General features: G+C 43.1%; 2 protein-coding genes across 15 annotated transcripts in view; both read left to right on the forward strand.

Annotated features, from left to right (window-relative positions):
- The window catches only part of WWOX (WW domain containing oxidoreductase), a 695463-nt gene that overhangs the window by 37004 nt on the left and 630916 nt on the right, over positions 1-27543 (forward strand). For 11 of the 14 annotated variants that reach the window (XM_073307993.1, XM_073307994.1, XM_073307992.1 and 8 more), the window contains exon 5: positions 4118-4224. In XM_073307993.1, coding sequence (XP_073164094.1) covers positions 4118-4224 — 107 coding nt within the window. Of the gene's footprint in view, positions 1-4117; positions 4225-9954; positions 10074-13312; positions 14965-27543 lie in introns of those variants that run through there. The other 3 variants (XM_073308006.1, XM_073308004.1, XM_073308005.1) reach the window with 3 other exon arrangements.
- LOC140896548 (myb/SANT-like DNA-binding domain-containing protein 7) lies at positions 19086-22875 on the forward strand. Its single transcript, XM_073308473.1, has 2 exons — positions 19086-21426; positions 22014-22875. The coding sequence occupies exons 1-2, from the start codon at positions 20843-20845 to the stop codon at positions 22069-22071; spliced, it is 642 nt and encodes a 213-aa protein (XP_073164574.1). The 5' UTR covers positions 19086-20842; the 3' UTR covers positions 22072-22875.

The raw sequence follows: 27543 nt of genomic DNA on the forward strand, positions 1-27543 counted from the left end.
GCATTTCTGTACTTTAAGGTGATTTAGATTTCTTTTATATGTAAAAAGAAAAGGAGTACTTGTGGCACCTTAGAGACTAACCAATTTATTTGAGCATGAGCTTTCGTGAGCTACAGCTCACTTCATCGGATGCATACCGTGGAAACATCCGATGAATGTTTGCATGAATGATGAATGTATGCATCCGATGAAGTGAGCTGTAGCTCACGAAAGCTCATGCTCAAATAAATTGGTTAGTCTCTAAGGTGCCACAAGTACTCCTTTTCTTTTTTCCAAAGACAGACTAACACGGCTGTTACTCTGAAACCTTTTATATGTAAACTTACCTCTGAATTTCTTGGATTTGTGAGGTTTGTTTTGGGTATAATTGCAACATCCTTGTAATAGTTTACCCTTAAGTTACTGATATGTACTCAACATTGTAATGCAATGTGTATGACTTTGCTTGTTTTGATCTCCCTTAATTTCCTGGACCTGATTCAGATTTGTGTATCCTACATGTGAGAGTTGCATTCACAGCTGGTCCCTCCAGTTTCCAGAGGGATTCTGAGGAAATGGCTGGAGGGAACTGTTTCCTTGTCAAAGACAACAGATGGTTACTGAAATGCTGCCTCTTTGTCTTCCTGATGGCCACATGCTTCTCTTGTATTAACATACCTGCTTGTTCTCACCACTCCCCCAGCTCTTCCAACCCCCAAACAAATGTCATAGTCTACCACCTTTGCAACAAACTTATCCACATCACTTATCTGGTATATCCCTAGGACCAGTGCTGAATCCCCATCCATGCATACAGCCCTCTCTTGCCCACTCAGACGCTGCTTCAGTTCTCCTGCACATCTTGCTGGTGCTCCCTTGCTTTTGCCACACTTGGAGCCTGCTTTTCCAGTTCTTGCTTCTGTACTTCCTCCACCGCCAACTCTTGCTCTCCTGCACCTGTTAGTTTCTGCTTCCCACCCTCAGCTCTTCTCCTTACCCAGTCCCTAGGTCAGCCTTCTGGATTCTGCATTTTGTCCCTTGCTGTTTCTGGGGGTGGGATGCTGGTGGGGTAGCGCAGTGTGCGAGGCCCCAGGATGGGCTCTGGTTGTTCAATGAGTAGATTGTAGAGTTGGCCCGTCATTATAAAAACAAGCTATCTTCAGGGTTTATATTTATTCTATAAACGTTGGATAAAATCCTGGTCCCATTAAAGTCAATGGAAAAATGCTCATAGATGTCAGTAGAGCCAGGATTTCATCTATTCCCTGAGCTGAAATCTGGCATGTAAATAAATGGCTGGAAGACAGTACTGGGGGAGCCATAGCTGTTCTGTCCTCTCTTCCTCTCCATACTTCTGCTGGCACCGTTGTTACATAGTGGTGATTGTGGAGGTATCTCCTGACCACCTCCTCTTTCGTCTCCTCTCTCTTCTTTGGCTAGCCACGTCTCATTTCTTTCTGCTGCTATAGCCTTCCAGGTCACACGCTGTTGGATAGTTGGATTATGACTTCAAAGGTATGCTTGCTAACTATCCTTTTTTCTCCATCTATCTTACTTAAGTGACTCCCGTTATCATAGTATCTGCATGCTTCACAATCTTGAACATGTACTTAACCTCAACACCCCTGTGAGGTAGAGAAGTGCACTTATCCCCATTTTACAGATGAGGAACTGAGGCACAGAGAGACTAAGTGACTTGGCCAAGATCTTACAGAAAATCTGTGGCAGAGCAAGGAATCAAATCCAGGTCTCCAGAGTCCTAGGCTCGGTCCCTAACCACTGGATCATCCTTCTTCTCTACCTCTGTACACTCTCTAGTGTTCACCCTGAACAACTTTTCAGTTATTAAGAATCAAGATTGATTCCTTGTATTGTGCTTTTTTTAAAAGCAGATTTTTTTTTTTTTGTGGGGGATTTAAAGGTGCAATGTTTCTCCATTTTTTGCCTAAATCCTGAATATTGTTATTGGTTTAAGTTAGTTTACTGTTGATTGTTATGTTGGTGTGTGCAGGGTAAAATTAGCTAAATTTTAACATGTAACTTTATTATTTCAATTTTAAACTTTGTCAGACTGTTCATATGTTTTATAAGAAGAAACAAGTTATTAACTGAAAATGTGAGAGGTGTGGAGTTAATTATTTTGCACAAAATATGGCACAGGGTAGGCTTGGCTAAGTGCAGCAACATTTAGCTAATTAAACTGGTCATCAGCTCCACACTGCTAGTCTTACAATACAAAAAACATGATTCTCAAGGGTTCAAACCAGATTTTACCAATATGTAGAGCTATTAAAATTAGTACTTTTTTTGTAAAACTACTAGCATATGGCTAGCAAACAATGTTGCAAAACAACACATGCCACATTTGTTACATTTTAAAATTACCCTGCTGTACGTGCTCAAAAAGGAATTAGGAACAGGGGAAATATCCTCTGCATGTACGGAAGGTACATTCGTGCGCATACAATGAATTTCCAGGTAATTAAAGTTGCTTAGTACAATGAATCGTTTGAAAAGAGATACAGGAAAATTGCTTGGGCTTAAATACCATAAGTATGTAATTGCAGAGAATGGTATACATTTGTCTGGTGTCTGTTGTTTCTATAATCTGTGATACCCTATGTTGTAACTGAATTTCTTTTTGCCCTAGGGCATTTTTGGGAGTGAGGCAGCATAACTTAATATGTTTTTTCCTTGGTAAACAAATTTTAAAAGGAAAACATGAATATGCTTTAAACTACATAAAGCTGGAACAAATAGCCTCCCCTTCTCTGTGGCTTTGTAATATGTTCATCCTCAAATTATTGGGAATTATGATTTGATTCTTTATGTTCTAGTTTTAAGCTTTTCTAATTGGAACTCATTAAGTGCTGTTATGGTGAGTTGCCTCTTTCAGTTAGATGGAAATTTCTCTTTCATTGTTAGTGTTCCATAGCAACAGAACACCCAGTGATCATGCTGAATGCCCCACAAACACAAACCAACTTGCCCCAGGTGGAACCCTAGTTATTGACCCAACCCTGTGCACTTTAAATCAGGCACTCTGCACACTCAAAGGCAGATTCTCAGATGGTGTAAACTAGCATAGGCCCATTTCAGGTAACTGTAATGAGCCAATGGCAGTTAACACCAGCTTGAGGCTGTGTCCCCCAGTGTCATGATACAGGCCCTTAACAAATAGAGGGGAGTGGATGGGGAAGATCAGCAAGGGAGGCACTTCCACTGGCTGGCATCTTTATTTCTCCACACTGTGAGCATTGGACGTCCAATCCTGCCGTAAGTGGCCCTCATATCGGTCAATCACAGGCCGGCTCCAGGTGTGTTAAATCCATCCAAGCCTGTAGGCACACCTGGGCCCCTTCTCCTCATCCCTTTCCGTGCTGTCTTGGCAAACATAGCAACCTATGCTTCCATTCAAGGCTTGATGCAGCATTTTAAAGAAACAACAAAACTCACCTTTTCTATTAATTGTGGGCAGGAGAGAAATCCATAATTTCAGATGAGTTTATGATCTCAGTTTTGAAGAGAAAATCTGGTCTGAGTTATTATCACCATTAGCACTTATATAGCACTATTGCAATTCTTCGTGTATTGTGGGAGTTAAGGCTGAAATCCTAGCCCCATTGAAGTCAGTGGCAAAGCTCCCATTGCAATCAGTAGGGCCTGGATTTCACCCTAACTGCTAAATCTTCATAACAACTCAGTAAGGTAAGAAGTCGGGCTTCTAGGTACTATGGTAATACAAATAAATAATAGTAATTTTCCTCATTTTACAAATGAAGAAACTGAGGCAGAGGGGTTAAGGTGCTATACTTGTAAGATCCCATGTGGAGTTTTGCATGCACCTAAATTTTGTGATCCTAAAGTCCTGTGCACATTTACCTGTATGCAGACTTGACTTGCATATGCATGCCAGGCACAGTTTAAGTACACTCAAGTGTCCATCACCTTTTTGCATATGTGCCCTTACAAAAACAGACTCAAGTAACTAGAACAGTGGAGATGCATATTAAAGAAATTCCTAAATTCCTGGCTCCATCTCCCTTGAAACATGAGTTTATACCTCTTGCTAGTTTCATGAAGACTCATCTTTCTCTGATTGGAATTTTTGTTTTTTTTAATTTTTATTTTATCATAGGATTTGAAACTGCAAAGTCTCTTGCACTCCATGGTGCCTATGTCATTCTTGCCTGCAGAAATATGTCGAGAGCCAACAAAGCTGTACAACGCATCCTAGAGGAATGGGTAAGGAAACATATTTTTTTGAACGCTTAGCAAATTCTACTATCTTCAAAACAATGTGCCGTGTACGCTGATGAGTTCATTTTGTGCAGTATATGCTGTTTTATAAATGTTATTTTTCACTTATCAGAATTCAAGAAAACAGCTTTCTTTGTATTGTAATAATCACTTTAGTGCGTAAATGTATTTACAGATGGAACAAAGGAGCTGTGCCATTTTATAATGTGTATGTACGGTTAATTTTAAGCATCATTATACTATGGTTGGAAGGTTATTTTAATGCTAAAAAATTTGAAAGGACTAATGAAGCAAATGCCATTGGTGACAGAGAATTTCATAAGCATTTAAATATGTGCTTAATTATTCTTGAGATTCAGTGTAATGCCCTTGCTCACTATTACTTTGAGAGTTCCATAAAATTCTGCCTATAAGGTGTTTCAAGGAAATCATTTTTGTCTCATAAATACTTATTCTCCTTCGAGTACTATCCCTGTTGGGGCTCCACTTCAGGTGTACATGTGCCTCTTCAGCCCCCAATTGGAGATTTTCTGTTAGCATTGTCCATTCGGCCTATATAACCTCGTGACGTGCTTAGAGGGTACATAGGGCTAAGCAGGTAAACTGCCTTTTATTCCTTCTTCAATGCCTGGGCCTGTGACAGAGCTCTAGTGTGTCCAACTCATGCATGCCTCCTGCTAGGTCTATGATATCAGCGGCCTCAGCTTCTCAACTTGGTACCATGGAGGCAAAAGACTCTTCCTCTGGTACTGGTGGAGCAGGGAGATCCCAAAGCATTTTAAAGAAACACACCACCAGCGGGCCTTAGTACCATCTGTCTCCAAATTGGCACAGTCTATTTCAGACTTACCAATGGTGTCTTCTCACTCTGCTGCATTGGTACTGACAAAATCAAAGCACACACCTTTGGCCCTGGCACCTACACACTCCAAACCAATGGTACCACCCAAGTCAGCTGCTGTGTTGGTACAGACCCACTTGGTACCGCAGGCATTCAGTTACTTCAGAGACTTGTCAGGTTAGACAAGCTGGAGTCCCCACTGCTTATGGGTCTCTGGTTTACCAGCGCTTCACAGTACCACAGGATTCTCCACCTGTTTCTACTGGGTCCCCTCCATCAGAGGACATTGAGGATAGTCTCCTCCTTATCCTCTCCGCATAATTGCAGAAACACATATGTCATAAATATAAAGGGAAGGGTAAACCCCTCTGAAATCCCTCCTGGCCAGGGGAAAGCTCCTCTCACCTGTAAAGGGTTAAGAAGCTAAAGGTAACCTCGCTGGCACCTGACCAAAATGACCAATGAGGAGACAAGATACTTTCAAAAGCTGGGAGGAGGGACAGAAACAAAGGGTCTGTGTCTGTCTGTAGTCGTCTTGGCCGGGGACAGAACAGGAATGGAGTCTTAGAACTTTTAGTAAGTAATCTAGCTAGGTATGTGTTAGATTATGATTTCTTTAAATGGCTGAGAAAAGAATTGTGCTGAATAGAATAACTATTTCTGTCTGTGTATCTTTTTTGTAACTTAAGGTTTTGCCTAGAGGGGTTCTCTATGTTTTTGAATCTAATTACCCTGTAAGATATATACCATCCTGATTTTACAGGGGGGATTTCTTTATTTCTATTTACTTCTATTTTTTATTAAAAGTCTTCTTGTAAAACACTGAATGCTTTTTCATTGTTCTCAGATCCAAGGGTTTGGGTTTGTGGTCACCTATGCAAATTGGTGAGGCTTTTTATCCAACATTTCCCAGGAAAGGGGGGGTGCAAGTGTTGGGAGGATTGTTCATTGTTCTTAAGATCCAAGGGTCTGGGTCTGTAGTCACCTAGACAAATTGGTGAGGCTTTTTACCAAACCTTGTCCAGGAAGTGGGGTGCAAGGTTTTGGGAAGTATTTTGGGGGGAAGGACGCGTCCAAACAGCTCTTCCCCAGTAACCAGTATTAGTTTGGTGGTGGTAGCGGCCTGTCCAAGGTGTAATATTTTGTACCTTGGGGAAGTTTTGACCTAAGCTGGTAAAGATAAGCTTAGGAGGTTTTTCATGCAGGTCCCCACATCTGTACCCTAGAGTTCAGAGTGGGGGAGGAACCTTGACATGGTGGCACAGTGGTGGGATTAACCTGAAATCATTTTGAGATCCAGTTGAGATTTTTTGAACTAGAAATACAGATTTTAAAAAGGAATTTTTAGGAAGTCCAGAAGGCAGCTTTGAAACTGAAAGCAGCTTGGTTTCTCTCTGCTTTGTGGCCAAGCAGAGACAAAAGGGGATTATCTTGTGAATTGCAGGTTTTCTTTGCCTGGAGGCAGGGTACTTAACTCCTGCAGGGAAATTCACAGTCTTCCAACCCAGAGGGTTTTTTTTTTTTCTTTTCTTCCTAAAAGTAAATAGGGGGTGTGTGCTCTACCCATTTGCCTGGAGACAAAAGTGGCAGGGTTTTTTTTAGGATTTTGATTTTTTTTTGTTTTACAAGGAGCACAGGTTTGAAAAGAAATTTTTTTTTTCTTCTTTGGGCTGGGTAAGCAGGTTTCCAAGTAGTTGGAGGTTTTTTGCTTTAATTTGGGCCCAGAGCAGAGACAAGGGAATTGTCTTTTTCTGTAGGCTGACAATCACTATCAGAGAATAGGTATTCTATTCCAGCACAGCAAAATTTTACAGCCAAGTTTTGTTTGTTTATTTCTAAACCTCGGGTGTAAAGTTAGTTAAAAACAGAGAGGTTAGAATGGCCAAATCCTCGGCTCGACTACAGCTGGAATTAGCCAAATTTCAGGCTGAGGAAAAACAAAGGGAACATGAAAGACAGATAGAACTCATGCGGCTGGAGGAGGAGGAGAAGGAAAAAGAGAGGAAGCATGTGGAGGAGATGGAGAGGATAAAGGCCCAGCAGAATATACCAACAAACCCTAGCAATCCTTCTCCAGGTACCACTTCCCATCCCAGAAAGTTCCCCACCTACAAGGCAGGTGATGATACTGAGGCCTTCTTAGAAAACTTCGAAAGGGCCTGCCTTGGGTACAACATCTCTACTGACCAATACATGGTAGAGCTGAGGCCGCAGCTCAGTGGACCCTTAGCTGAGGTGGCAGCTGAAATGCCTAAAGAACACATGAACAAGTATGAACTGTTTAAATCCAAGGCGAGAGTCAGAATGGGGATAACACCCGAGCAGTCTCGTCGGAGGTTCAGAGCCCTAAGGTGGAAACCAGACATGTCATTTACCCGACATGCCTACCACATTGTAAAACATTGGGATGCCTGGATAACAGGAGCAAGTGTTGAATCTCCAGTAAATTTGCCCTTCCTAATGCAAATGGAACAATTCTTAGAGGGTGTTCCTGAGGAAATAGAAAGATACATCCTAGATGGGAAACCCAAAACTGTAATTGAGGCAGGAGAGATTGGAGCCAGATGGGTGGAGGTGGCAGAGAAGAAGAAAACTGGTCGCAGTTGGAGCGGAGACCAGAAGGGACCACCCCAGACCACACCCTATTACCAGGGGCCGCCCAAAGCCCCACCTACCTCCCAAAGAACCCTCCAGACCCCTTATCGTCCCACCACCCCATTCTCCAGCAACCCTCCTCGCCCCAGTGACCCGTCAGCTGGACGATGTTTTAAGTGTAACGAGCTGGGGCATGTAAAGGCCAACTGCCCCAAGAACCCCAACAGATTACAGTTCATTGCACCGGAATCACACCAGAGGTCCACAGGCCCAGATACCTCCCAGATACCCTTGGAGCGGAGGGAAACTGTGAGTGTGGGTGGGAAGAAGGTCACCGCGTGGAGGGACACCGGAGCACAAGTGTCAGCTATCCATGCTTCCTTAGTGGACCCCAATTTAATCAACCCAGAGATCCAAGTGACGATTCAACCCTTCAAGTCCAACTCTTTCAATTTGCCTACAGCCAAGTTGCCTGTCCAGTACAAGGGCTGGTCAGGAATGTGGACTTTTGCAGTCTATGATGATTATCCCATCCCCATGCTGTTGGGGGAAGACTTGGCCAATCATGTGAAGCAGGCCAAGAGGGTGGGAATGGTCACCCGCAACCAGGCTAAACAAGCCGTGAGGCCTAGCTCTGTTCCGGAAACTTCTATCAGGACCCAGTCAGAGGTGATGGACCTGGACCCCAGGCCAATGTCTGCAACAGCAGTAGTGGATCCAGTCCCAGAGACCCAGACGGAACCAGTCCCAGAACCGGAACCAGCCGAACAACCAACACCAGACCCCGTGTCAGCACTGAATCCAGTACTTGCAACCTCAACACCAGAGGGCCCCACCGAACCTGAACTGGCAGCAGCCGATAACCCTACCCAAGAGGCTCAGCTGGAGCCTGAATCCCAACATAGTGCACCAGCGGAGAGCGGTTCACAGTCAACAGAAACAGCTCCATCCCCTATATCGCTTCCAGAGGGACCAAGCCTAGGTCCACAATCCCATGAGGAACTGATGTCTCCAGCATCAAGGGAACAGTTCCAGACCGAACAGGAAGCAGATGAAAGCCTCCAGAGAGCTTGGACGGCGGCACGGAGCAACCCACCGCCTCTCAGCTCTTCTAATCGATCCAGGTTTGTTGTAGAAAGAGGACTTTTATACAAGGAAACTCTTTCTGGGGGACACCAGGAAGACTGGCATCCTCAGAGACAGTTGGTAGTTCCAACTAAATACCGGGCCAAGCTCTTGAGCTTAGCCCATGATCACCCTAGTGGCCATGCTGGGGTGAACAGGACCAAAGACCGTTTGGGGGGGTCATTCCACTGGGAGGGAATGGGCAAGGATGTTTCTACCTATGTCCAGTCTTGTGAGGTGTGCCAAAGAGTGGGAAAACCCCAAGACCAGGTCAAAGCTCCTCTCCAGCCACTCCCCATCATTGAAGTTCCATTTCAGCGAGTAGCTGTGGATATTCTGGGTCCTTTTCCGAAAAAGACACCCAGAGGAAAGCAGTACATACTGACTTTCATGGATTTTGCCACCCGATGGCCGGAAGCAGTAGCTCTAAGCAACACCAGGGCTAAAAGTGTGTGCCAGGCACTAGCAGACATTTTTGCCAGGGTAGGTTGGCCCTCCGACATCCTCACAGATGCAGGGACTAATTTCCTGGCAGGAACTATGAAAAACCTTTGGGAAGCTCATGGGGTAAATCACTTGGTTGCCACTCCTTACCATCATCAAACAAATGGCATGGTGGAGAAGTTTAATGGAACTTTGGGGGCCATGATACGTAAATTCGTAAATGAGCACTCCAATGATTGGGACCTAGTGTTGCAGCAGTTGCTCTTTGCCTACAGAGCTGTACCACATCCCAGTTTAGGGTTTTCCCCATTTGAACTTGTATATGGCCGTGAGGTTAAGGGGCCATTGCAGTTGGTGAAGCAGCAATGGGAGGGATTTACACCTTCTCCAGGAACTAACATTCTGGACTTTGTAACCAACCTACAAAACACCCTCCGAACCTCTTTAGCCCTTGCTAGAGAAAACTTACAGGATGCTCAAAAAGAGCAAAAAGCCTGGTATGATAAACATGCCAGAGAGCGTTCCTTCGAAGTAGGAGACCAGGTCATGGTCTTAAAGGCGCTCCAGGCCCATAAAATGGAAGCATCGTGGGAAGGGCCATTCGTGGTCCAGGAGCGCCTGGGAGCTGTTAATTATCTCATAGCATTCCCCACCTCCAACCGAAAGCCTAAGGTGTATCATATTAATTCTCTAAAGCCCTTTTATTCCAGAGAATTAAAGGTTTGTCAGTTTACAGCCCAGGGAGGAGACGACGCTGAGTGGCCTGAAGGTGTCTACTACGAAGGGAAATGTGCTGGTGGTGTGGAAGAGGTGAACCTCTCCATGACCCTTGGGCGTATGCAGCGACAGCAGATCCAGGAGCTGTGCACTAGCTACGCGCCAACGTTCTCAGCCACCCCAGGACTGACTGAACGGGCATACCACTCCATTGACACAGGTAATGCTCACCCAATTAGGGTCCAACCTTACCGGGTGTCTCCTCAAGCTAAAACTGCTATAGAACGGGAGATCCAGGATATGTTACAGATGGGTGTAATCCGCCCCTCTGAAAGTGCATGGGCATCTCCAGTGGTTCTAGTTCCCAAACCAGATGGGGAAATACGTTTTTGCGTGGACTACCGTAAGCTAAATGCTGTAACTCGCCCGGACAACTATCCCATGCCACGCACAGATGAACTATTAGAGAAACTGGGAAGGGCCCAGTTCATCTCTACCTTGGACTTAACCAAGGGGTACTGGCAGGTACCGCTAGATGAATCTGCCAAGGAAAGGTCAGCCTTCATCACACATCTCGGGCTGTATGAATTTAATGTACTCCCTTTCGGGCTGCGAAATGCACCCGCCACTTTCCAAAGACTTGTAGATGGTCTCCTAGCGGGATTAGGAGAATATGCAGTCGCCTACCTTGACGATGTGGCCATATTTTCGGATTCCTGGGCAGACCACCTGGAACATCTACAAAAAGTCCTTGAGCGCATAAGGGAGGCAGGACTAACTGTTAAGGCTAAGAAGTGTCAAATAGGCCTAAACAGAGTGACTTACCTTGGACACCAGGTGGGTCAAGGAACTATCAGCCCCCTACAGGCCAAAGTGGATGCTATCCAAAAGTGGCCTGTCCCAAAGTCAAAGAAACAGGTTCAATCCTTCTTAGGCTTGGCCGGTTATTACAGACGATTTGTACCGCACTACAGCCAAATCGCTGCCCCACTGACAGACCTAACCAAAAAGAAACAGCCAAATGCTGTTCAGTGGACCGGAAAGTGTCAGAAGGCCTTTAACAAGCTTAAAGCGACACTCATGTCTGACCCTGTACTAAGGGCCCCAGACTTTGACAAACCGTTCCTAGTAACCACAGATGCATCCGAGCGTGGTGTGGGAGCAGTTTTAATGCAGAAAGGACCTGATCAAGAATTCCACCCTGTAGTGTTTCTCAGCAAAAAACTGTCTGAGAGGGAAAGCAACTGGTCAGTCACTGAAAAAGAATGTTATGCCATTGTCTACGCTCTGGAAAAGCTACGCCCATATGTTTGGGGACGGCGTTTCCACCTGCAAACCGACCATGCTGCACTAAAGTGGCTTCACACTGTCAAAGAAACTAACAAAAAACTTCTTCGGTGGAGTTTAGCTCTCCAAGATTTTGATTTCGACATCCAACACATCTCAGGAGCTTCTAACAAAGTGGCTGATGCACTCTCCCGTGAAAGTTTCCCAGAATCAACTGGTTAAAATCGTCCTTGAGATGTGGAAAATATTGTTAGTCTTTATGTACTTGGTAGTATATTTAGAGATGCATGTGTCTTATTAACTCTGTTTTCCTAGAGCTCCAGGAAGAAATCCCAGCCAGTGTTTCACCCTAGCTGAGATTTGGGGGGCGTGTCATAAATATAAAGGGAAGGGTAAACCCCTCTGAAATCCCTCCTGGCCAGGGGAAAGCTCCTCTCACCTGTAAAGGGTTAAGAAGCTAAAGGTAACCTCGCTGGCACCTGACCAAAATGACCAATGAGGAGACAAGATACTTTCAAAAGCTGGGAGGAGGGACAGAAACAAAGGGTCTGTGTCTGTCTGTAGTCGTCTTGGCCGGGGACAGAACAGGAATGGAGTCTTAGAACTTTTAGTAAGTAATCTAGCTAGGTATGTGTTAGATTATGATTTCTTTAAATGGCTGAGAAAAGAATTGTGCTGAATAGAATAACTATTTCTGTCTGTGTATCTTTTTTGTAACTTAAGGTTTTGCCTAGAGGTGTTCTCTATGTTTTTGAATCTAATTACCCTGTAAGATATATACCATCCTGATTTTACAGGGGGGATTTCTTTATTTCTATTTACTTCTATTTTTTATTAAAAGTCTTCTTGTAAAACACTGAATGCTTTTTCATTGTTCTCAGATCCAAGGGTTTGGGTTTGTGGTCACCTATGCAAATTGGTGAGGCTTTTTATCCAACATTTCCCAGGAAAGGGGGGGTGCAAGTGTTGGGAGGATTGTTCATTGTTCTTAAGATCCAAGGGTCTGGGTCTGTAGTCACCTAGACAAATTGGTGAGGCTTTTTACCAAACCTTGTCCAGGAAGTGGGGTGCAAGGTTTTGGGAAGTATTTTGGGGGGAAGGACGCGTCCAAACAGCTCTTCCCCAGTAACCAGTATTAGTTTGGTGGTGGTAGCGGCCTGTCCAAGGTGTAATATTTTGTACCTTGGGGAAGTTTTGACCTAAGCTGGTAAAGATAAGCTTAGGAGGTTTTTCATGCAGGTCCCCACATCTGTACCCTAGAGTTCAGAGTGGGGGAGGAACCTTGACAACATACTTTGACAAAGACCTTCAACCACATCATGGCTACCTCCCTCTCTCCCATATGGACCTCTCCAATGGCTATACTGTGATTCTTGGGTGGTGTATCAACAGTAATTGCCAGACCTCTGGATCCACTGCGCCAGGAAATGATGGTCACACGGTCTCCTCCCAACTTCAGAAGACCTTTGAGGAACAGAAGGCTAGGGGGTGGATGAAGAGACTACCCCTCAAACCCCTATTTTGTCTTCATCTCTGGACAAGGCAGTCACGCCTCCACCACCATAGATGTCTGATAATTTTAATCAATTCCAGGACCTTGTGAAGAGGGTGGTGGAAACCCTCCACATACCTTCTGATGAGGTTAAAGACTCACATCACAAGTTCTTGGATGTTTTGCAGTGGGCAACACCCACCTAGATTGTGCTGCCCATTAATTAAGTGCTCCTGGATCCAGCAAAAACTTTGTGGTTAACTCCTGTTCCCTCCTGCCAACTTGTAAATGGGCAAATAAGGAATATTATGTTCCCCCCAGAGACTTAGAATTTTTGTTTTCCCATCCCCACCAATTCCCTGGTGGTGGATGCCGTAAATGAGTGGGGTGGACAGCATTTTCCCAGGTCTATTCCTTTTATGACAAGGACCAGAAAAGGTTAGAATGTTTTGGATGGAAGGCTTAACTCTTTTGCAACCCTCAGTTTGTGATCTGATACTGATCAGGTGATTGTGGACAAGTATGACTACCTGAATTACAAGTTTGCATCCTTTATTGAATATCTTCCACAGGACCATAGAGAACACTTCTAGGCCAACATTAAGGAGGGTCAGCTTTTAGCCAGAACCTCTCTTCAGGTATCCTTGGATGTTGCAAAAATGGACAATATTTGACAGACCTTAAAGACAAGAATGAGAGATGATGAGAATGTGTCAAGGAACTATATGGTGAAGATATTCCTGAAAAGCTCAACTAGAGATGAATCAGGTAAACCTGCCAATAATGGATGAAGAAATCATGGCAGCAATAAAAAGTATGTGAATGGAAAAGCACTATGTTGTGATGGTATACTGGCTGAATTGTTTAAAAGCATAGGGGTTGAAAGTTTGTAAGTCCTGTCAGAGGAATGAAGAATATGCTTGAGACAGCAGAATTTCCAAAAGACGTTACAACCTCACTGTGTAGCCAAATCCCCAAAAAGAACAACTCTATGGATTGTAAAGACTACAGAACAGTCAGTCTAACACTTCATGCCTCTAAGATACTTTTGTGAGCAGAATACAAGGAAAGATTGATAAGGAAATAAGCAAACAACAATATGGCTTAAAATGTGGAAAGGGCATACTAAATGCCATTATGAACTTGAAGCTCATATTAGAAAGATCAATTGAAATCGAGAAAACCGTATACTTGTTAGGTATACTTTTATTTGGGAAGTCATTCTTCTCATACAAATTACTTAATATATTAAGATCTGTAGGGATTGATGGATACAAACTGAGTAATAAAACAATTTATATTGGAATCAAAAGGCGATTATAATGGGAAATTGAAATGAAAATCTAGTAGGGATCAAGAGAAGAGTTAGGTTTGTATAATATCACTGACTTTATTCAACACTTGTAGCAAGTTTAGATGAAATTAAGCAGAAGAAGGTATTAAGATGAATGGAAAATGGAATAATATTTGCTATGCAGATGACACGGCACTGTTGGCTGATTCAGAAGAAGGTCTGTGCAGTTAGTGGAGATTATATATTCATATGACAGAGTATGGTCTATCTAAGGTCATATGTGGACAAGTCAAAAACCATGGTGGCATGCAAGGACCCTAGAAAGACATGCAAGATTATAGTGCATAACATAGCCATACAGTAAGTGAGACGTTTTTGCTACTTAGGAAGCATCAATACAAAAGATGGAAGATCAGATACTGAAGTCAGCACCAGAATAGCAACAGCGAAAGAGACATTCTGGAAGAATAAACACCTGAGGAGAAGGAACATAAATCTGAAGACTAAATTCCAACTCTTAAAACCTTGCATTTGGTCTGTGTTAAATTACAGCTGTGAAACATGGGGATTCAAACAATCAATCTGAAATTATGATGTCATAGAAGAACTTTAAAAATATCATTGATAGAGACATGTAATGAAAAAGTATTGGAGATTATTGGAACTCAGCAAATGCTAGTCAGAAATCTTATGAAAAGAAAGATTTGATTTGCAGGGCACATTGTAAGGGCTTCAGCTGGTGATGCAAGTTTACGGGTACTGGAAGGGAAAGTTAATGGATGATGTGATATGCTGGATGAATCAGAAGGACTATTCATCCACTAAGAGATTAGTGGAGGGTCGTATGGAATGTGCTACCGTGATTGCAAACCTCCTTTAGTGGAGATGCCACATAAGAAGAAAAATCATTTCTGGAGCCCAGTTTTTTGAAGAAGGTATTTTGGATTAAAGCTTTCTCTCTCTTGGGCCTGTAAATTCCAAATACTGTATTTTAAGGTTTGTTTTTTCCATAGTCCTAACTGAAATGGAAGCTGCCTGTTTTCTTTGTTGCAATAACACCAGTGGAATATCTAAAGGGCCCACTAGAAGATTGTATTTGTGTTACTTTTAAATTTGGCTTTAGATTATCTTCCAGCATCGCTGGATTTTTGAGTAGTCCCTCTTTTGAATTGGTTTGTTCTCTTTCTAAATGTCCATAAGTAAATGTAATTAAATTATTTCAACAGAAGAGTGAAATGACATGAAATAATGGTGAGTGCCTCTTACATATAATTTGCTTTGCACATTTAATTTAAAAAGTACTTTTCCAGAAGTTACCAAAAGTCAGTGAAAGCAACAATTGTTTTTAGTACGTTGTACAGACAACAAGAGTACCAGACTACTTGTGTAAGTACATATATTACCTCACCGAAAGTTAATGAATTGGTAATTGAATGAAGATTACTGTCTTGCTCAAATTACTTAAAAAAAAACAAAAAAAAACCCCTACATTTATTTACTAACAGTTCTCAAATTCTAATTGTTCAGAATACAATCTCATCTGTAAACTAGGTAGCTGGAGAACCTTCAATGCATCTTTGTAATGGCTTTGTTGTTTATTGAGAGGCACTAATTAAATTTGATTATTGCACTAATATTGTGGCATTTTGACAGTCCCTCAGATTTATGACTCTGGGAAAATAAACAAATGAAATGCAGGTGCTGGAGCAGAAAGAATAAGTTATTACTGAACTTTAATTACTTGGAGTGTGTAACCAGGAGAGAATTAGTTGGCGAATTACAACTTGCTTAAAATTTACATCAAATTGTAAGCAATCTTGAGGAGAATGGGGGTGGGAGAGAGAAAGAGACACAACACAGTTATCCTAAATAAAAGGGGGAAGATATATTTGTAATACTTAAGTAGATAAAACAGCTTTTAAAAATTCACAAATCTAATGGAAATCTAATGTTTTTTTCTCTGAATATTGTCTATGAATATTTTCAATAATTAATTTTATCTGATTTTTGTTGGAGACACTGCATGTGTGATAATTTTAGAAATTTATACTACTGCTTATGATACTCATATAAAAGTCACAAATGTACCATTATAACAACAAACTTAGTGTGTTTACAAGAGTAGCAAATAAGACACAAACACGTGTAACAGATCTAAGATTTTAGAAAAATGTTTGAGAAATAGTGTGATTAAAGATTTGTATCACACAACTCAGTCAACCTGTGGAACTCATTGTCAGGGGATGTTGTGAAGGCCAAAATTGTAACGGAGTTAAAAAAGAAATAAATAAATTCATGGAGGATAGGTTCATCAATAGCTATTAGTCAAGATGATCAGGGACACAACCCCATGCTCTCTGTGTCCATGTGCCTCTGACTTCCTGATGCTGGGACTGGACGACAGGGCATGGATCACTAAATAATTGCACTGTTCTCTTCATTCCGTCTGATACATCTGGTATCATCCACTGTTGGAAGACAGGATGCTGGGCTATATGGATGATTCATCTGACATAGTGTCACCATTCTTATGTTCTTTTGATACGAATGCATATTTGGGCAGAGTTAAGGTTGTGTGTTCTTCCTTAAGATTCACATTTCTTACTTTGAGTATTTCCCTTTGCAGCCTTTACAGTCTGTTTAATGTAGGGCCAAATACTAAGAGGTCCTGAGCACTTACAACTTCTAATGAACCTGAGAAGTATTCTGCTTATTTTAAAGTAATCAGGAATGTTTAACTACCCGGAACATGAGTAAAGAAACAAATATTTTTGTTTAAAGTTTTGATTTTCTTGTATTGACTTGTTATGTATGTATTACATATCTAAACTTTTTATGGGAAAAATATAATTCTTGTTTAAAAAATGTGAAGACCTATTATGATACAGAATTCAAAGAAGTAAGTTATGAAGTACAATATGATTAAATGAATTTATGAGAACAACCTGAGTAAAGCCCTTTAACTTCTGGTGTGTTTGATTTATGAGATCATCATCAATAGTGCCATAAAATGTAGGTTCCATTAGTATTAGTAGAGAGCTAGCTTTTTTGTTGGTGTTAGTTTTGTTACTACAAAAGAATCAGTTATTGTTACACAAAAATCAGCTTTAGATTATCTCTTTTTAGTGAATGTTGCAATTCAGATATAAAAGTAAGCTTAAAAAAAAATCATGTGGACTGAAAAAAACTTGATTTAAAGGATTTGAGGATAATACTGATGATATCCAGGAAAACAAGGTTCGTCAGATCAGCAGTTGCATGCACTGTAAATTAAAAAACCACAGGGGATGACTTGGCTGGTTGTTGAAGACCAATGTAGAAAACCATGAATGTTCTGCTATTTATGTCCAAAATGCTATTTTGTGAAGACTTGGATACCAACTCTGCAATGATCACACTTGAAAACTTGTCAGCTACATTAGGGAACGGTAACTGCATAACATTTAATGTTGTACTTGCGGTATTCTACTTACTTCCTATAGTAAAGTATAGTGAAGTTTAGATAGTACTGCAAATACAGAAATAATTGTCTTATCTGGATACCTAAAGCAACAACTTTTCAAGTGTGGCCATTGTAGCTTTTCTTTTTTAAACCCAAAAGATAAAAAACCAACAACCCCAAACCCACTCACATTTGACGGAATAGTAGTGGAGTATGTTGGTATGGACTGAGAGATATATTGTAAAGGAATCAAACCAAAGACAGACATTTGTTGCTTTATAGTAGATGTCTTGAAAATGAAGTTGCCCATGCACGATAAAGCTCAATATCAGTTTAAAACTGAGTTTGATAATTTCTTACTCAGAAGAAAGGAAATTGGAATTTTAGAGCTATAATTAATTTTAATCATAAATTGTCAAACAAATCTCTCCTTGAGTAGTGGAAAGGCCCTAAAGCAGCCAAGAAAGAATATCAATACTTTGCAAAGGAGGAATGATTGTTCCAATTCGCAGCTTAATTGACTTTAAAGCTTAATGAAAAACACTACGGTGCTGTTAGTACACATAGTTGCTCTGATGAACATTGAAATCTATGCTCCAGAAAGAGGAGTTAGGGAGCTTTTTATATTGTATTATTGATGCATTTTTCTAACTGAGTGTAAGCATAACAGTTGGGCAGAGCTACATAGCTCCAGATGTTAACTATATTCTCAAGAAAATTCTTCAAAATGTGGATGAATAAAATATCGTGCAGCCTTTTGTGTTGAGAAACGTACATGTATTTATTCCTATCAGATTTCAGTCTTTTAAGCAGATATTAAAAATAAATGTAACGTTTATTTTTTCTTAACAAAAAGTCTAAAGAAATGTTTCTTTTACTTTTTTCAATATTAAGACAACAGTTACTTCAAATAAAGATTAAATTATTGGCAAACTTAAATTTCTGTTACATGAAGACGCTTATAAGGTATAGATGTAACAAGAGTAGATAAAACATCTAACTCAGAACAGCAAGATAAGTTTGACACTTGCCTCCATCCTTTTCTCAAAGTATTGTCTACCTGGGGGTAACGCCTATAAAGAATGATTGAATGACAGACACTTGCTGATTAAATTATTGTGATTGAAATTAAAACCTGATCTTTAAGCCTTGGCTCTCCAACTGTTACCCAACAGAAATATAGGAAGACAGGAAGCAAGCTGTATGCCCAGGCTTTGTGCATGTGTCCCATTTGCGAGGAATGCATGCAGCACTTTTCATGCAATCTATACATTAGCCTAGTTTTTCAAGGGAAAGGGACTGCTCTGCCAGTTAGTGAGCCTCAGATGTTGATTTGGTTCTGTGAATTGAATATGTACGTTGAAAAGAAATGTTACCTCTATCAAGCCAAAATTCTTGTTCGGCCTTCAGCATCTTGACACCTGTGGATGTTAATCTTGATCTAGAAGATAAAACTCTTGTGACTAGGGTGACCAGTTTTCAGAGTAACAGCCGTGTTAGTCTGTATTCGCAAAAAGAGAAGGAGTACTTGTGGCTCAAGCTGTAGCTCACGAAAGCTTATGCTCAAATAAATTGGTTAGTCTCTAAGGTGCCACAAGTACTCCTTCTCTTTTTAGGGTGACCAGATGTCTCGATTTTATAGGACAGTCCTGATATTCGGGGCTTTGCCTTATATAGGTGCCTATTACCCCCCCACCCCCATCCTGATTTTTCACACTAGCTATGTGGTCACCCTACTTACGACCCATTGTGTGCTACGTCATTGAGCTTCTGTTTTACCCCAAGAATGCCATAAAACCTATATAGTTGTTTTCCTTACCATAGTCCTATGTATAGGATGCCTGTATTAGGAACAATCCACTAAAAATGCTCTAAGTCCTCTGACATGCTCAATTGCGAAAGGGCTCCTTGTGGCTGATTAGCAGTAAGCTATAGAGGTCAGTCATGGATATGAAATAGACTGCTTCTGAAAGCACAGGTAGTTAGTAAAAAGAGTTTGGTAGCTGGGGAGAGACAGCTGATTTGTGGGTACTGTGGGAAGTAGTTGCAACTAAGAATCATTAACTGTTGGGTTCCACAAAATGGCACCAAATGGCACTTTTGTTACATATCTTCTGGCAAACTTTATAATGAATAAAAACTCTCAAAGTAAAATGTTCAAAAAACAAGTATAGGTATTTCAGGTTATTTGACTGCAGAGTAAACTCATTCCTATTAAAATATGAGTTCAGAGGACTGTGGCATCATTTTTGTAATGAGGTATTGCATTGTTACAGAATATGTCATACTCTGTGTTAGAGTACATGCCATCATATTGTAAAATATACTGCTAGTTTTACTACATTGTATCAGTATGGGGGAGGCCTGTTTCTTCAGTGCTCTGAATCTGGCAAACAAGCTGAAGGCTGCAGATAAAGATAGGGAAAAGGGAGAGGATAACTAACAACACATAAGCTTTTTACTTTTTAAAGGCCTGATCCTACTCTCCTTTAAGTTAAAAATCTTTCAGTTGATTTTAGTGCGAGTTAGATGAGAACTGATGTTACTAATGCAATTCTGGCTGAGGCTGGTAATAATCAAATGTCATAACCATCTGAGAGCTGGCTGTGAGCTGGTGAAATGAATTGATTCTTAGTCTAGTTCCTAGTAGCATCTATATTAGTATGTGGTCTATACCACTGACCCTTCCAGTGTTGAGACATAGAGTGTGTGGTTGTAGGGGCTGCTAGTAAAGCAATCTTCCAAGTACAGCTTGTAAATAAATTGTTATGTAGTGATACCCAAGACTCTGAATAGCATTCAAATGTGTTTGCAGCTCTAAGAAAAAATAAGGTTCAAATATACTGTAACACAACCTGCTAATGGAGGAGCAAATTAGCTGCAGTTTTTGAACTTCTGAAGTAATTGATAGGCTTTAGCATTCTAAATTGTATTATGTTTTTGATATTATATATTGGTAATGCAGCTACCCATGCTGATGTTTCTCAGCCTGTCATAGCAACTGGTCATAGCCCTGGTCTACACTAGGACTTTAGGTCGAATTTAGCAATGTTAAATCGATTTAAACCTGCACCCGTCCACACAGTGAAGCCCTTTGTTTCGACTTAAAGGGCTCTTAAAATCGATTTCCTTACTCCACCCCTGACAAGTGGATTAGCGCTTAAATCGACGTTCCTGGCTCGAATTTGGGGTACTGTGGACACAATTCGATGGTATTGGCCTCCGGGAGCTATCCCAGAGTGCTCCATTCTGACCGCTCTGGACAGCACTCTCAACTCAGATGCACTGGCCAGGTAGACAGGAAAAGAACCGCAAACTTTTGAATCTCATTTCCTGTTTGGCCAGCGTGGCAAGCTGCAGGTGACCATGCAGAGCTCATCAGCACAGGTGACCATGATGGAGTCCCAGAATCGCAAAAGAGCTCCAGCATGGACCGAACGGGAGGTACGGGATCTGATCGCTGTTTGGGGAGAGGAATCCATGCTATCAGAACTCCGTTCCAGTTTTCGAAATGCCAAAACCTTTGTGAAAATCTCCCAGGGCATGAAGGACAGAGGCCATAACAGGGACCCGAAGCAGTGCCGCGTGAAACTGAAGGAGCTGAGGCAAGCCTACCAGAAAACCAGAGAGGCGAACAGCCGCTCTGGGTCAGAGCCCCAAACATGCCGCTTCTATGATGAGCTGCATGCCATTTTAGGGGGTTCAGCCACCACTACCCCAGCCGTGTTGTTTGACTCCTTCAATGGAGAGGGAGGCAATACGGAAGCAGGTTTTGGGGACGAAGAAGATGATGATGAGGAGGAGGTTGTAGATAGCTCACAGCAAGCAAGCGGAGAAACCGGTTTTCCCGACCACCAGGAACTGTTTCTCACCCTAGACCTGGAGCCAGTACCCCCCCGAACCCACCCAAGGCTGCCTCCTGGACCCAGCAGGCGGAGAAGGGACCTCTGGTGAGTGTACCTTTTAAAATGCTATACATGGTTTAAAAGCAAGCATGTGAAAGGATTACTTTGCCCTGGCATTTGCGGTTCTCCTAGATGTAGTCCTAAAGCCTTTGCAAAAGGTTTCTGGGGAGGGCAGCCTTATTTCGTCCTTCATGGTAGGACACTTTACCACTCCAGGCCAGTAACACGTACTCGGGAATCACTGTAGAACAAAGCATTGCAGTGTATGTTTGCTGGCATTCAACCAAAATCCGTTCTTTATCTCTCTGTGTTATCCTCAGGAGAGTGAGATATAATTCATGGTCACCTGGTTGAAATAGAGTGCTTTTCTTCAGGGACACTCAGAGGTGCCCGTTCCTGCTGGGCTGTTTGCCTGTGGCTGAACAGAAATGTTCCCCGCTGTTAGCCACAGGGAGGGGGGAAGGTTGAGGGGGTAGTCACGCGGTGGGAGGAGGCAAAATGCGACCTTGTAACGAAAGCACATGTGCTATGTATGTAATGTTAACAGCAAGGTTTACCCTGAAAGAGTGTAGCGACTGTTTTATAAAATGTGTCTTTTTAAATACCGCTGTCCCTTTTTTTTTCTCTACCAGCTGCATGTGTTTCAATGATCACAGGATCTTCTCCTTCCCAGAGGCTAGTGAAGCTTAGAAAGAAAAAAAAACGCACTCGCGATGAAATGTTCTCCGAGCTCATGCTGTCCTCCCACACTGACAGAGCACAGACGAATGCGTGGAGGCAAATAATGTCAGAGTGCAGGAAAGCACAAAATGACCGGGAGGAGAGGTGGCGGGCTGAAGAGAGTAAGTGGCGGGCTGAAGAGAGTAAGTGGCGGGCTGAAGACAGGGCTGAAGCTCAAATGTGGTGGCAGCGTGATGAGAGGAGGCAGGATTCAATGCTGAGGCTGCTGCAGGACCAAACCAGAATGCTCCAGTGTATGGTTGAGCTGCAGCAAAGGCAGCTGGAGCACAGGCTGCCACTGCTGCCCCTCTGTAACCAACCGCCCTCCTCCCCAAGTTCCATAGCCTCCACACCCAGACGCCCAAGAACGCGGTGGGGGGGCCTCCGGCCAACCAGCCATTCCACCACAGAGGATTGCCCCAAAAAAAGAAGGCTGTCATTCAATAAATTTTAAAGTTGTAAACTTTTAAAGTGCTGTGCTTAAAGTGCTGTGTGGCATTTTCCTTCCCTCCTCCACCACCCCTCCTGGGATACCTTGGTAGTCATCTCCCTATTTGTGTGATGAATGAATAACGAATGCATGACTGTGAAGCAGCAATGACTTTATTGCCTCTGCAAGCGGTGATTAAAGGGAGGAGGGAAGGGTGGTTAGCTTACAGGGAAGTAGAGTGAACCAAGGGGCGGGGGGTTTCATCAAGGAGAAACAAACAGAACTTTCACACCGTAGCCTGGCCAGTCATGAAACTGGTTTTCAAAGCTTCTCTGATGCGTACCGCGCCCTCCTGTGCTCTTCTAACCGCCCTGGTGTCTGGCTGCGCGTAACCAGCAGCTAGGCGATTTGCCTCAGCCTCCCACCCCGCCATAAACGTCTCCCCCTTACTCTCACAGATATTGTGGAGCACACAGCAAGCAGTAATAACAGTGGGAATATTGGTTTCGCTGAGGTCTAAGCGAGTCAGTAAACTGCGCCAGCGCGCCTTTAAACGTCCAAATGCACATTCTACCACCATTCTGCACTTGCTCAGCCTGTAGTTGAACAGCTCCTGACTACTGTCCAGGCTGCCTGTGTACGGCTTCATGAGCCATGGCATCAAGGGGTAGGCTGGGTCCCCAAGGATACATATAGGCATTTCAACATCCCCAACCGTTATTTTCTGGTCTGGGAATAAAGTCCCTTCCTGCAGCTTTTGAAACAGACCAGAGTTCCTGAAGATGCGAGCATCATGCACCTTTCCCGGCCATCCCACGTTGATGTTGGTGAAACGTCCCTTGTGATCCACCAGAGCTTGCAGCACTATCGAAAAGTACCCCTTGCGGTTTATGTACTCGGCGGCTTGGTGCTCTGGTGCCAAGATAGGGATATGGGTTCCGTCTATAGCCCCACCACAGTTAGGGAATCCCATTGCAGCAAAGCCATCCACTATGACCTGCACATTTCCCAGGGTCACTACCCTTGATATCAGCAGATCTTTGATTGCGTGAGCTACTTGCATCACAGCAGCCCCCACAGTAGATTTGCCCACTCCAAATTGATTCCCAACTGACCGGTAGCTGTCTGGCGTTGCAAGCTTCCACAGGGCTATCGCCACTCGCTTCTCAACTGTGAGGGCTGCTCTCATCCTGATATTCATGCGCTTCAGGGCAGGGGAAAGCAAGTCACAAAGTTCCATGAAAGTGCCCTTACGCATGCGAAAGTTTCGCAGCCACTGGGAATCGTCCCAGACCTGCAACACTATGCGGTCCCACCAGTCTGTGCTTGTTTCCCGAGCCCAGAATCGGCGTTCCACAGCATGAACCTGCCCCATTAGCACCATGATGCATGCATTGTCAGGGCCCATGCTTTCAGAGAAATCTGTGTCCATGTCCTGATCACTCACGGGACCGCGCTGACATCGCCTCCTCGCCCGGTATCGCGTTGCCATGTTCTGGTGCTGCATATACTGCTGGATAATGCGTGTGGTGGTTGATGTGCTCCTAATTGCCAAAATGAGCTCAGCGGCCTCCATGCTTGCCTTGGTATGGCGTCCGCACAGAAAAAAGGCGCGGAACGATTGTCTGCCGTTGCTCTGACGGAGGGAGGGGCGACTGACGACACGGCTTACAGGGTTGGCTTCAGGGAGCTAAAATCAACAAAGGGTGTGCCTGTACATCAAGGAGTATTTCAGGCAGGACTGCACGGAGGGTTCCAATAAGAAATGGTGCACCTAAGTTATCGTTGTTATTGGAACAAGGAGGTTAGCCTGGCCTCTGATTGATACATGGCTAGATTTACCTCGCTGCACCTTCTCTGTGAGTGACTGCAGTGTGATCTAGACAGGGGAGGAGGAAAATGAGTACAAAACAAATCTGGTCTATTTCTTGTTCTCACCCACTCCATCTATCTTTTACATCTTTGGCTGGCAGCAGACAGTGCAGAAGGACTGCATGCCATCCACATCTCATGGCTGCTTGGCAGAAGATGGTACAGTACGACTGCTAGCCATCTTCATCTCTTGCCTGCTTGGCATAAGATGGTACAATACGACTGCTAGCAATCCTCATCTCTTGCCTGCCTGGCATAAGATGGTACAATACGACTGCTAGCAATCCTCATCTCTTGCCTGCCTGGCATAAGATGGTACAATACGACTGCTAGCAATCCTCATCTCTTGCCTGCCTGGCATAAGATGGTACAATACGACTGCTAGCAATCCTCATCTCTTGCCTGCCTGGCAGAAGATGGTACAGTACGACTGCTAGCAGTCCGTATCGCCTGCCCGCTCACCATAAGACGGTTCAATAGGACTGCAGGACTAAAGAGAATGACCTGGTCAAGTCACTCCAAATTTAGTCCCTGCGCCCATGTCTGCCCAGGCGCTCCCAGCCGACGTGGCCAGGAGCACCTCGGACACGACGAGGACGACTACCAATCGTATTGCACCGTCTGCTGCCAGAAGGCAATGGGTTGCTGCTACTGTGCAGCAAAGCCGTACCGCGTCTGCCAGCACCCAGGAGACATAGGGTGACGGTTACCTGAGCTGGCTCCATGCTTGCCGTGGTATGGTGTCTGCACAGGTAACTCATGAAAAAAGGCGCGAAATGATTGTCTGCCCTTGCTTTCACGGAGGGAGGGAGGGAACGGGGGCCTGACGACACGTACCTAGAACCACCCGCGACAATGTTTTAGCCCCATCAGAGTGCTCCATTGTGAGTGCTCTGGACAGCACTCTCAGATGCCCGATTGTTTGCCATTGCTCTGACGCTGGGAGGGGCGCTTACAGGGTTGGCTTCAGGGAGTTAAAATCAACAAAGGGGGTGGCTTTACATCAAGGAGTATTTCAGGCAGGACTTCACGGAGGGTTCCAATAAGAAATGGTGCACCTAAGTTATTGTCGTTATTGGAACAAGAAGGTTAGCCTGGCCTCTGATTGATACATGGCTAGATTTACCTCGCTGCACCTTCTCTATAAGTGACTGCAGTGTGATCTAGAAGAATGAGTCCCCTAGACAGGGGAGGGGGGGAAGCAAATCTGGTCTATTTCTTGTTTTGATCCACTCCATCTATCTTTTACATCTTTGGCTGGCAGCAGACGGTGCAGAAGGACTGCATGCCATCCACATCTCATGGCTGCTCGGCAGAAGATGGTACAGTACGACTGCTAGCAGTCCGTATCGCCTGCCCGCTCACCATAAGACGGTTCAATAGGACTGACTGCAGGACTAAAGAGAATGACCTGCTCAAGTCACTCCAAATTTAGTCCCTGCGCCCATGTCTGCCCAGGCGCTCCTGATCGACCTCACAGAGGCGACCAGGAGCACCTCAGACATGACGATGACGGCTACCAGTCGTACTGTACCGTCTGCTGCCACAAGGCAAGGGGTTGCTGCTCCTGTGTAGCAATGCCGTACCGCGTCTGCCAGCACCCAGGAGACATAGGGTGACGGTTACCTGAGCGGGCTCCATGCTTGCCGTGGTATGGCGTCTGCACAGGTAACTCAGGAAAAAAGGCGCGAAATGATTGTCTGCCCTTGCTTTCACGGGGGGAGGGAGGGAACGGGGGCCTGACAATATGTACCCAGAACCACCCACGACAATGTTTTAGCCCCATCAGGCATTAGGATATCAACCCAGAATTCCAATGGGCAGCGGAGACTGCGGGAACTGTGGGATAGCTACCCACAGTGCAACGCTCCGGAAGTCGACGCTTGCCTCGGTACTGTGGAAGCGCTCCGCCAAGTTAATGCACTTAATGCACTTAGAGCATTTTCTGTGGGGACACACACACTCGAATATATAAAAGCGATTTCTAAAAAACCGACTTCTATAAATTTGACCTAATTTCGTAGTGTAGACATACCTTTGATAGATTTCTGCAGTGATAACATCTCTACATTCTTCTTGCCAGGCACACACCTTTTTAACAGCAACTAATTTAGTAACTGACAATAGCAAGAGGGGTTTTTTTTTTGTAATGATTTGAAAGAAATTTATATGTAAAAGCAAATGGATGAATTAAAAACATTAAATAGCTTCACCACCATCCACATGGATGAATTGTTGAGATCTATTTTTTTCTTGCACTATAAACATATGGCATGAATTTGCTGCTCTCATTACAGATGCTGAGAGAAGGGAAAGACAAATATTTATATTACATTCATGTTTTACAGTAAAAACACTGTTCAGTTTGTTTATACAGTTCCACTGTTACAGTTTTTATGGTTGGTAATGAAACCACTGTAAAACAGAGTCTGAATTATATAGCAGATGTGTTAAGGCCCTTGCATTCAGAAAGATGCCCAACATTGAATAGTTATCATTTCTATAGAATCAATCTACTGACTACAGCTGAACTATTTCAGACCTTTGTCGACATGTACAGTTAGCCTTGTACCATTATTGTAGCAACGATGTAGTTTTATTATCCAAATACATTGATATTTTACAAGAATAACATTTTATGAACTATAAAGCAGACTTCTAGTCACTGTGAGTGGGTGCGGGAGGCTTTAAAGGATTTGGTAGGCATTTTCCAGTCATTTAAGACCTCATATGGCTTCCATTTTCATTAAACATTATGAATGCATTCCAAATGTTTAATTAATATAACATCTTCCTCTTTATTCACTTTAATTTCTTGCCACGGTTATGAGAACTTGGAAGTGTTTTGATTCTTTTTCAGTTGATAAAGAACTGTTATTCCAAAGAATGTGTGTGCTAAATACATGAATTATTAAAAACAAAAAATATTTCTTAGAAGTTAGTTTTTCACTGTGTTTATGTATTTGAAAGTATCAGTAGAAAATATCTAGTCAGTTACCTTTCCACTAATACCCTTTTTATACAATCTACCTACAGCCAAAAATATACACTGTTGATTTCAGATTTATAGAAGTTATTAATATTATTTCTATAGTGCCAGAGGTTTGCCTGGTACTGTAAAGACAAACCCTGTAGAAACA

The sequence above is a fragment of the Lepidochelys kempii genome, chromosome 12, assembly GCF_965140265.1.
Source record: "Lepidochelys kempii isolate rLepKem1 chromosome 12, rLepKem1.hap2, whole genome shotgun sequence".
Lineage (NCBI taxonomy): Eukaryota > Metazoa > Chordata > Testudines > Cheloniidae > Lepidochelys > Lepidochelys kempii.

Coding starts and splice junctions, on each gene's coding strand:
- LOC140896548 (XM_073308473.1), top strand. CDS start 20,843: ATGCAGAGCTCATCAGCACAGGTGACCATGATGGAGTCCCAGAATCGC. Junction 21,427..22,013: donor AGGCGGAGAAGGGACCTCTG/GTGAGTGTACCT, acceptor TTTCTCTACCAG/CTGCATGTGTTTCAATGATC.